Below are 11,658 nucleotides of genomic sequence, written 5' to 3'. Positions count from 1 at the left end.
GTGATTGCCAAAATTTTAACCACTTTAAGTCCTACTCATTTTCCACTTTTCCTTTGAATAATACATTTTTCTGAAGTTATCTTATTAAAATGCGTAGATCAAGGCAAAATTTATTAAAATTTCAATATTTCAAACTGATTGCAGTTAATGGTTTTTAATTTTTACGAGGTTTGTTAATTGCCATTCATAAATAGAAATTTCAATTCTAACATTTGGTTTCTAAAACAGAAAAATTAAATTGGAAGTGGTTCTTTGATAAGAGAGGCAATAATATTCTGTTCTTAAAATTTTGACCAAATGCATTTCAAATGTGACAAAAGGATTCCATTCATAACCTCTTGACTGTATTAAATGATATGTGGTTATGTGTATTTATCTACTAATAAAGATTCAAAATATTCTGCGCTATCCATTTAGTAAATCAAAATTTCGATATAAGTAATTCTATGTCAGGATAAAAATTGAATCTGAATGTTTCTAAACATTATTGATAAAAGAGACAATTTTAGTAATTTTTTAAATAATTTTTTAATACATTTTCACGAATTCAGAAAGATATGAGTAAATGAAATTATAGACAAAAACTTAGTATGTCTTAGTTTACGAAATTTTTTTGCGAAATTATTTTTTATTTAAAATTGGGAAGCTTTTTTAGTTTAATGATCAACTATTATATTTTTTGTTGAGAATTCAAGTTTTTAGTTAAAAATTCATATACTTGGGTCAAAACTAAACTACTTTGTCAAAAAGTCATTTGGTTGAAGATTCATAAATCTCTAGTTAAAAAATCATCTCTTCGGTTGAAAATGTAACCATTTTGTTGACATTTATCTTTTTTGGTAAAAAATTAATCTTCTTGACAGAAAATATGTAATCTCTTTTGAAATAAAATACAACTAGTTGAAAATTGACATTTTTGTTTCAGGAATGAACTATTTTGTTGACAATTCTTATTTTTTCAGATGAATTCAACTTCTTTTCATTTAAATTTAAAAAATTTTGTAATATTTGAATTTTCTCAAGAATCATAGAAAAATTATATCTATTAACATTAAAAAACGATAAAAATAAACCAACGAAATAAATATTGACTCATAACTTTTATTTTGTATTCAAAATTATTTTGGCCCTTAAATCGAGAAACTATGCAACTTTGAATTGAGAATTCTTTAAGATTACAAAATTTGAAAATAATCCAAACCCAACAATTTATAATTACAAATTGAAGTATGTAAAATTAAAATTAAAAAATGAAATAACTATATATATATATATATATATATTTTAAATAAAAAAAAATGTATAAACCAACCAAAATATGAAGTTTATGTATATAACATAGTTATTAAATTCCGAGAAAATCTACCATGAATTTTAAGATTAATATTACATGCGTTTTCAAAATTCATTGCGAATAAACGTCGAATTTTTAATTTTTTCAAAAATAATAATTAGCTTCCAAAATATTGGGGTACTGAAGATTAATAAAAAATGTTTACCAATTATTCTGTTCCGAGAAAATCACAATTGAAGATCGCCATATAACTGTATGGCATACATTTTTTGCTAAAAATCCGAAGAAAAAAAACTTTTCCCAGTGAATGATAATAATTTTAGAAAATATCAATGCTAAAAGGTTGATCGAAATTTTTACTACACTAAAATTACGATTATAATTTTATAGAAATATTTTTTAAATTATTGCATAAACAAGTAATATTTTAACATTACTCTAATTATTTACGTCCACTCTTCAATTCCTACTTTAATCCTTTAAAATTGAAAATTTACAATTTAAAAATGTAACATTATTGAAGTTAAATAATTCTAAATTGGATTAATTTTCTTCACATTTCTTAATGTGAAAAATTAAAAATGATTTTAGAGAACAGAAAACCCCCAAAAAATGAGTATCCCGATACCGTAAAATTCTGAAAAAGAAAATATCCGAAATAGAAAATGTAAAAATCCCGACTTAAATAATTCTTGAATAATGAAATTTCCCACATTTTTGTTAATACTAGCGAATTTGAAAATTCCCGCATAATAAAATTGTGTACAGTGTAGAATAATACCAAATTTGAAAATTCCCGAATGATAAAATTTCCTACAGAAATTTCCGTATTATAAAATATCCGAACAAATCATGTAATATGAAATAATATTTCACCAAGTAAAAGAACAATACAAGAACAAGATTTATATTAACAGAACAATAATTTTCTTTAAACTGTCACGCACATATAAAAAAAACTTGCATTCAGAACTTTTTTTTCCATTATTGTTATTGAAATACATTGAAAATTAAAAAAAAAAATTGATCAAAATGTTTCACTATTGTATTTTTAATAGAAAAATAATATTAATTACAACATTATTTTTAATTGTGTAAATTCAGAAATTTTCTAATTCCGGGAATTCAAAATGGTCAGATATTAAAAAAATATTCAATTCGACAATATTATAAAATGTTCAGGAATATTGTTATTCAGGATTTTTATATTTCGGCAATTTTATGATTTCGGAAATGTTTTATTCCAGAGTATGAGTCGCAGGAGGTGTGCGAGCCAAAGAGAGTATCTTCTCCTTCTTGTTGCATAATATACTATTCTCTACATTTCTTACCGTGGAGAATAAAAAATGGTTTAATTAATGAAAAATCAGAAAAATATAATAAATTCTCACGATAATTTCGAGATCCTCGTGAAGATTCTTGCAACTGGCAGCGAATTGCTCCGTGGTGGCGTACTCAAAATACCAAAGCTTGTTTTTCATTCTACTGTTGAATTTTTCAGGATTCTTCTCTCTTTCGAGGTGAAACTTGACACAAATCGCAGCGTCAACGCCCACCGAGAAATAATTGTTTATGATATTGTAGGGGATACTATCCTGATTTGGTTTTTTCTCCTCTTTTTGATCCGTGACCTCTATTTGCCATCGATCCATCATCACAGGAGTTGCTTTTTCTATTTTCTAAATCAGAAAAATACAAATTTATAATTTAGTTACTTTATATACCTAGCCCTAAATGCACACACGATCAGGGCGTTTTCATGTCCCTTGATTTTTATTTCCTCAAATAAAAATGATTAAAATTTAAAAAAAACCCATTATTAAACAATTTTGTCATTATTAAGATTTTTAAACAACTTTTGAAGCAATTATCTCAAATTAAATGTGCGTAAAATTCATTATATACATATTGAACTATTTATAAATAAAAGTGTTTAAAATTAAATAATAAAAAAATAGTAAACGTTTGAATTTGATTAACTTTTTATTTCAATCTGCAAAATTCTATAATAAAAAATTTCATTACATCACAAAATTATAAATTAATACTAAAATTGATTAGAAGAATTTTTGCAAGATAAAAAATACATTTAAAGTCATTTTGAAAGTTTAAGATGGAAAAATGACCAATGATAAACCTTAAAAATTGAATTAGTCTGTAAAAACCAATTTAAATAAAAAAATTTAAAAAAGATAATTAAACGAATCTGAACTTAGTTTAAAAGTGAAAAAATTTTACCCGTTAAGCAATGTAATAATATATTTTTTAACTAAACTCTTTAAAATGTCTATTATTTTAAGTCCGACATTGCGAAATTCACAAAACTAGAAAATTCCCAAAATGAACCAATTAAAAAAATTGTTTTTAAATGAATATTATACATTAAAAATACAATAATTAAATACAAAAACAATAATTTAAAAAATTAAACAACATCATTTTTTCGTCGATCAAAATATTTCATTTTTTTTACATAAATATGATTTTTTTTAATCAATGTTTTTAATTGTATAAATTTGGGAATTTTATGTCCGATATTTCACAATTCAGTAAGTTTCTCTCGGGATTATTATTATTCTGGAATTCTTGAATTTGATAAAACTATAAACTGTCGGCAATTTTATTATTCAAGAATTTCCAATTTCGATAATATTATAAACTGTTCGGGAATTTCATTTTTCGGGATTTTTATATTTCGTCAATTTTATAAGTTCGAGGATGTTTTATTTTAAATATTTTCATTTTTGGGAATTTTATTTTTTACTTTTCATTCGTTCCTGTTAATTATACTTTTTTTAATTCCACGATATTAAGCATTTTAATTCGAAATTGCTTTTTTGTAATTTGAATTTGAAAATTTCAATATTATCGAACATTTCTGAATGAAAGATAATTTAATTTTCAATGCCTAGTTCTAAAGTCTTCCAATTTTTAAGACTTCAATTAGAAAAAATGTCATCTTAATTTTTTATTGCTTTAAATTTCTTCTAAAAAAATTTAATTAAAAACTGTTCGTAAAAATCTTTAAACTCAAAATTGTGCAACTATCAATACTTTCCATCTGACATTTTACGATTTTGAAGATTTCAAAAACCTGAAAATTTTGTGTGTTGAGACTAGCAATTAAAAGTTATTGTGCAATATACGCAGTTCAGATCTCAATGGAAGTCTTAAATATTTGAGGGTAGCCTTTAAAAACAAAAACAAAGTTCCTGGCCATTTCCTGTTCATCAAACATTTTTTCAGATCATCAATAATGATTATATTTAATAGAAAGGCAATGAGATAATATGTAATATTATTAGCTAATTAATATATGAGCATATATTCAAGAAACGTTGAAAGCTATATGCTTTCTCATTGTAAACAATCAAAATTAATTAATTCAAACTTGGATCTTTAAAAATTAAGAAATTTCAAACTTCGTTTGAAAATTAGGGGACGCTTTAATTAGGGTCTTGAAACCAAGTCATTTAAAAGGATTAATTTTCAAATTGTGCATCAAGACTTTTTGAGGATAAATCATTTTGATCTAAAGCGCAAAATTAATAACTTCAAAATTAAATATTGTGTTGATTACTGGTCTAACGTTTAGAGAATTGAGAAAAAACTGCCTCAGCGCGGATTTGAACTCGGAATGCCACTGTCCATGAGTGGAGCGTTAACCAATTACGCCACCGAGCCCTTAATACATTCTTTTTTGTTTCTCCCATATCACTTGGTGACGCATTCTCGGTTCAAATCTGGACAAAACAAATGAATGAATACCATGGTCAACAAAATAACATAATTTTCTTTAATTTATATTCTGATTCCGTGAATATTCTTCAGACTGAAGTATTGATAAGAACAAAGTTTCACAGGGTAAAGAGCTGCAGTCCCGCATCACCATATGATATGGGATAAACAAGAAAGAACGGGGCCTCTGTGACGCAACTGGTGAAAACTCCAATTATGGATAGTGCCATTTCTGGTTCAAATTTGGGTTTTGGCAGATTTTTTTTTCGTTTCTGCAAATATTACACCAGTAATCGAGAATATTTATTATTTATCACGAACAAATGATTGATTAATTACTACAATATATTATCATTCCCTTTTCAATTTTTGCGAGATATAAATTTTCTGAAATTTGTTATACTTCAGACTCTTTTTTTTTTGATAATTTTATAACCCTAAACTAGGAACTGGAGGATTAATCCTCTCTGGCGTTCGTTAGGCTCTCGTTTCATTTCTCGCTAACTAGTTCCATTAATTATGAAAGTGGAGACTAATGAGTGAAAAGGTAGCCGCTTAGTCGTTTTCACTACACAAAAGAATCCCATTGATTAAAATATTAGCCAAAATTATTCTGCAAGAGAATAAGTTGTACCTTCAAAACTTTGTAAATAGCTTCTCCTTCGTAACCACCGCCCCATCGAAGACATCTTGCTAAATCGTTTCCTGTTCCAAGAGGAATTACACCCACTGCTGGTTGATTATCAAACTGTACACGATCTGAAAAACAATTAAATAAAATCTTTTATTTCCTGAACGGTTTTGTTTTAAAACTTTTATTGAGGTATTATATACACGAAAAAACCCAGGTCTCGGGAAAACATATATAATTATACTTTTGAAAATTCCGACATTAATATTCATGAAAAAATATTTATTACACTGGTTAACAAAACTAACATAAAAAAAATTATTACTGATGGTCTCTTTCAATGGAGAATTTATAGAAAAAAATGAAGCGTATAACGATTGTTTATCTAAAAAATATTATTTTCAACAGAATTTTTTTTATTATTGCTTCTTTTCAAATTTAAATGAATCATACGATTTTAATAAATGAAAACTTAGTTTGTTTGAAAAAATATTGTCAACCACTAAACGTAATTTTTTTTTCTTGTAGCCGCACAAAATGAGCTTGTTTTACTAATTGCGGATTGAACCTAATATCTCTATTTTCAAACGACGTGCGTGGGCCTGCATATATAATGTTGGGCCTCGCAGCAGAACAGTGGTTAGAGGAGATCAGGTCCAACAATATATACTAGAAACAAAATGAAGGCGCATGCGCCTTTGTTTAAGATTGTTTTCGCGATTTAAAAATCATTTAAAATATTCGAAAATCTAAGTATCATAAAATGTATCAATGGGTAAGTGCGACATTTTCTTTTTAGTGCCTTTGCATGCGCTTGATTCGCAGACTTGAAAAGAGAGATCACGGTCAGTCCCGCACTAGAAGAACACGCTTTTCATTTTGCGCCTCTCTACGAACAAAAAATACAAAACATACAATGAAGGAGAGCCGCCTTCAAAGGCTCTGGCAATATTTTCGAAACTCGTGATAACTACTCGTTCCGAAAATATTGCCCTAACCATGAAAAGACGGTAGTCTCCTCCTTGCTATGTAATATATTATTAGACACATTTTTTAATATCTCAAATTATTAAAAACTAATTTTTTTAAACGACATATGTTATAAATAATATAATATATTTCATACTAATTCTTTTATTGTTAAGAATTAAATGAGTTCAATTTTCAGATAATCATTTTCCCGACAAAATAAGCAATCATTCATTAAAATCGCATGAATGAAAAATGGTAAAAAGCAAAAAGAGAAAAATTTTATTAGAAACAAAATTTGTTAGAAACTTTTTAGTTATTTCCAATTTTTTCATAAAAAAATCTTTTTTAGTTAGCGAGACCATTAATAATAATATTGAATATTTTATTAGTATAATTAGATATTTTTTCTCGAGATGGGTTTGTTTGTGCCTTAATATACCTAAAAAGTGAAAGTTAATTAACATGCGCCTTGTCTAAAATAAATAAAAGTACTCGGAATGCAAGCTAAATTTTTGAATAGATTTTCTACGAAAAATCATTTCAATAACAGTCTGGTACAGGTTGTTACTGTTATTGGAGAGAAGGATGGAGAAAGAAGTGGAGCTAGGGGAAGGCTGAAGGGGAAAATAAGGAGGGTAAGTTAAGATTAAGGAGAGAGAAAATATGAGATTCAGTGATTAAGGTGATTTTCTTCTCCCCTACCTTGAAGGGGAAAATGAGGGGGTAGGGACGGAGAGTCAGGAGAGAATGTAAAGGGAAGAGGTGAAGAAAGGAACAGAAGAAGTAGCCTGCAGAATAGAAGGGTGAGTTTCAGTTAAGGGGAAGGGTGGAAAGAGAAAACTGAGATAAGCTGATGGAAATGGGAGTGAATGAGTGGGGATGGGGTGAGAATAGTAGGGGAATATACAGGCATGGTAGTACAAGGGTGAGGTTTGGAACACTAGGGTGAGTGACAGTGAAGGGGAAGGGTATGTGGAGAACGAAGTTAAGGTCAAGAGATAGAAAGGGGAGTGAATAGGTGGGGTATAAGGAGGGGAGGATAAAGGTGGGTAAGTGGAGGGGAGAGCGGAATAGTAGGTCGAATGACGGTGAAGGGAAAGAGTAGAGAGAAGAAGAATTAAAGTTAAGAGACGTTTAGGGAAATGGAAGAGTAGGGAGATCTTGACAACTGTATGGAAAGATACAAAGAGGAAAGGAGGAATGGGTAGTAGTAGTAGTAGACAAATAGGAAGGGCGTGGCAATAATAGGAAAAGATAACGAGACGGAAGCAGAAGGAGTGGGAGAAGAATAGCAGACTTTGCAAAGAGAAGAGAGAATGGGTGGTGAAAATGTGGAAATTTATGGAAAGATACATAGATGAGAGTATAAGAAGTGGGAAGGAGAATAGCAGGGTGAGCGCTATTCACGGTGAAGGGCAGATGGTGAAAATATTAAGGTTAATAGATGGAGATGGGAGTAAATATATATGGATGGCGCGGGAATAGTAGTGGAAGATACAAAGAAGGGAGTGAAAGTGTTTGGCGGGAATTAGTGAGATGCGTTACAGTGAAGGAGAAGGTTACAGAGAAGGGCAATTAATGTGGAAGTGTGTGAAGGGTAATACTGTCGTACAAAATAAAAAAAACCATTAACTACATTGAGGATTTTTCATCTGATTCGCAATTGTTTTATGTTTAAATATAGGGGAAACAAATGTGAATCAGAGGGCCAAATCTTCAATATAGTTAACGCTTTCTTCTTTTTCCCGGCAAAATATTAGGGTAAGAAACAGTGAAGGGGAAGAGTAAAGGACTTGAAAATTAAGATGAAAGGACAGAGAGTGGGGTAGAAGACGGTCGAATGAAAAAAGGCAGAGAGGCAACGAGATAAGACAAATGGAATATTTAAATGAGTGTTAGTGAGGTGAGAAGAGGTATACTGAGAAAAATAAAGGCAGCAGACAGAGTGCTAAGAGGAATAATAAGGTTAGTGTTATCGAAAAGAGTGTCTTTCAGAAAAGAAAGGTTCAAAAGAGTAGTTACAGAAGAGGGAATTGAAGGTTAGAAGTGTAGGGATAAATGGGAGGGAGAAAGCACTTTTGAGGAGGGAGAGGGTAGAAAGGGGTTAGGTACTGATGCTGAATTTTATAATTTGCATTAAAATTTGCATTAAGAGGGGAGAGCAATGGAGAAAAAAAGGGTGGATAGAATTGTAATAGACGAGGGAATAGGAGGAATAAAGATCAAGGTTTAGAGGAGGGGGTAAAATACGCACGAGGTGAAGACAGAGGGAAATAGTTGTCGAAAATGAGGGGAAGGGGTGACGGGTTGTTATTCGCCAGTATATTGTTCTAAGTTGATTATTAGACTAAAAAAATTGTATCTATGTATATTTTAATACAAACTACAAATTTGAGAACATACCCATTGTTTCAAGAACCCATCCTACGGTTCCATCTCCACCACAGCAGATGACTTTAAAATTTTCAACGTCCTTAAATAGCTGGAGACCTGCCATAGGACCTCCGACAGCTAGATTGTGAACTTGCCTAGGATTTAAAATGTACTGAAACTTTCTTAGCATTCTCTCTCCTTGCCTTCCGCCTGATTTTGGATTTATGAACACCAGGAGCGGTAATGTTCCCGGTGGTGGTGTAATTTGAAAAGACATGGCTGGCTGCTGATTTGTCGAGGAATTGCACGTGAGAAAGCCCCCCTGAAAAGTAGCCATGAAATATTCAGTGGTAAAGCTTTGAAGACTTAAATAGGTTCGAAGGCTCTCTACTCTCTCTTCGAATAAATTTAAATTCAGGGCTTATTGAAAGTGCATTCAGGGCTCGTTAATAGGACACTAATGAGTTTCTGATTCAAGAGGTAGGCAATCATAACTTACAAGCATTTTGCCAATAAGCACTTGAGAGTTTTATATGCAAATCGAAGATACAAATGTTTTAGGAATATTTTTACATTTTTTAGGGTAAGGCTATAATAAAAGACATACAATGCATGCAAAAAACATGTCGATAATTGGAAGTAACTTTATTTGAAGATTGCAATTTTTGGGGGCAATTTTCTAGCATTGGGAAGTTAATGAAAATGAATAAGTAAGACGTTAAATAAATAAACGAGACGTACAGAACTGACTGAAGACGAATCTTGGCCGTATTTGCTTCCCCTTTTGCTATCCCTCGAAAGCGATCTTTGTCTGTCCAGAACAACAGGACAAATAGCTGTGGGTGGTAGTATATGGACTGCATGTTCTCCCAGGTTGCACTCAGCTCGTACCTGGGATGCGCATCTATTGTGAAGCTAGAACATAGTCACGTTTCAATGTTTAGATAATAGAGCAGGTTTCAGAACATGGCGAATTAGCTTTTATTGACTAACTCACGCCTATTTGTCTTCAAAGGAGCCAGAAATAATGTATATATAATAATTACACAAGCACAGTATTAAACTTAGGGACCGTGAATAAAGTAATGTCTTACCTTTTTAAGTACCTTTTTAAGATGAAAATTTCACTCTTTGGTTAGAAGTTGAACTTCTTTGTTCAACTATCGTTTTTGTGCTGAAGATTTATAATTTTAATTGAAAATTACTCTCTTTGATTATATATAAATTATATATCAATTAATTTTATTAACTGAAAACTTAACTGTTTGACTTAGAATGAACGTTTTTGTTAAAAATTCATATTTTTGCGTTGAATATTTAACTGTTTTGTAGAAAATTATTATTTATATTATTGAAAATGAAGATTTTAAGATGTAAAGTAAATTATAATATTTTTGTTCGGACAATTATAAAAAACAAGTATTTTTTAATACAAAAAATGTCGAAGAGTGATCACTGATCATGTTTTTATTTTTTTATACTTTAAAAATTCTTGATTACAATATTAATTACAACTACACATTTTGGTGTATACTTAACATAATAAATTTAATGTATATGTTATAATTGTTATATATTATAATCATACTCACTGTCACTTGACACCAACGACAGTGAAGGCCTGTGATGCCATTATAACTTTTTATTGTCTTTTTACATTTTGAGCATTTTCCATGGCAGTTCCCCTCGACCCAGTGGTGGACCATCATTTGCGAAGTCTTTTTGCTCTTTACATATGTTGCTATACAAGATGCTGGTGCTCTCTGGACACACCTTTCGTGGACAGTGTACTTGCAAACTAAAAAAAGATTTCATTTTAGTTTCTCCCTCCAGTAATCGATTAACAAATCAATAACGGCGATGGGAAACGGTGGAAGGGGTAGTCGAGGATGTGAGAGGAAATTATGGAGGGTGAACTAAAGGAAGTGAGGGAAAATAAGGGAAGGGGAAGTGAGTAAAGCGAAGAGTAAATTTTTAACCATTTTTTTCATATGAGCAACGTCTTTTTTAATCTTCACCACTGTTACTCCAAGAAAAGTTTCTTTTAGAGAAGATTCTTCTTATTCTGCATTCATTTGAAAAATTGTGCTTTGGTTATTATTTTTTCTGTTCAAGATAAAAATAAAAAATATAAAAGTAGTATAATAAGGATAAAATACTAGGCAGTCTGATAAGTCCCTGAAAAATGAAACACGGAGACGTTTTTTTGGCCTAAGTCGGTTTTATTTTTCAACATACTCTCCTTTTAGGTCGATACAGCGAGTCCAACGATTTTCTAACTTTTTGATACCGTCCGAAAAGTACTCGATCGGAAGGTCTCCAAAATACGTCTCAGTTTCAGCTATGAGTTCCTCATTTGAGTAAAAACGCTTACCGGTGAGCCATCTCTTCAGGTTAGGGAACAAGTAATAGTCGCTGGGGGCCAGGTCTGGTGAATACGGTGGCTGAGGGACCAATTCGAAGCCGATTTCATGCAATTTTGATTGTGCAACTAAGCATGAATGAACAGGCGCATTGTCGTGATGATAAAGCGGTTTTTTCTTCTTCAAAATGCGGTCGGTTTTCGGCGATTTCGATTTTCAATCGGTCCAATAATGATGAATAGTATGCTCCGGTTATGGTTTTACCTTTTTCAAGATAGTCCACGAAT

The 11,658-nt window shown here is 30.6% G+C and overlaps 1 protein-coding gene across 3 annotated transcripts in view; it reads right to left on the bottom strand.

The window, feature by feature from the left end:
* LOC117174453 (diacylglycerol kinase 1) overlaps positions 1–11,658 on the bottom strand; it is a 367,927-nt gene that overhangs the window by 7,184 nt on the left and 349,085 nt on the right. For all 3 annotated transcript variants that reach the window (XM_033363593.1, XM_033363595.1, XM_033363594.1), the window contains 5 exons: positions 10,601–10,806; positions 9,750–9,923; positions 9,039–9,330; positions 5,667–5,791; positions 2,686–2,973 (listed from right to left, as the gene is read on the bottom strand). In XM_033363593.1, the coding sequence (XP_033219484.1) occupies positions 2,686–2,973; positions 5,667–5,791; positions 9,039–9,330; positions 9,750–9,923; positions 10,601–10,806 (1,085 nt within the window). The remainder of the gene's footprint in view (positions 1–2,685; positions 2,974–5,666; positions 5,792–9,038; positions 9,331–9,749; positions 9,924–10,600; positions 10,807–11,658) is intronic.

This window comes from Belonocnema kinseyi, chromosome 6 (assembly GCF_010883055.1).
Source record: "Belonocnema kinseyi isolate 2016_QV_RU_SX_M_011 chromosome 6, B_treatae_v1, whole genome shotgun sequence".
In the NCBI taxonomy this organism is placed as follows: domain Eukaryota; kingdom Metazoa; phylum Arthropoda; class Insecta; order Hymenoptera; family Cynipidae; genus Belonocnema; species Belonocnema kinseyi.
This window is presented reverse-complemented; position numbering and strand designations above follow the sequence as displayed.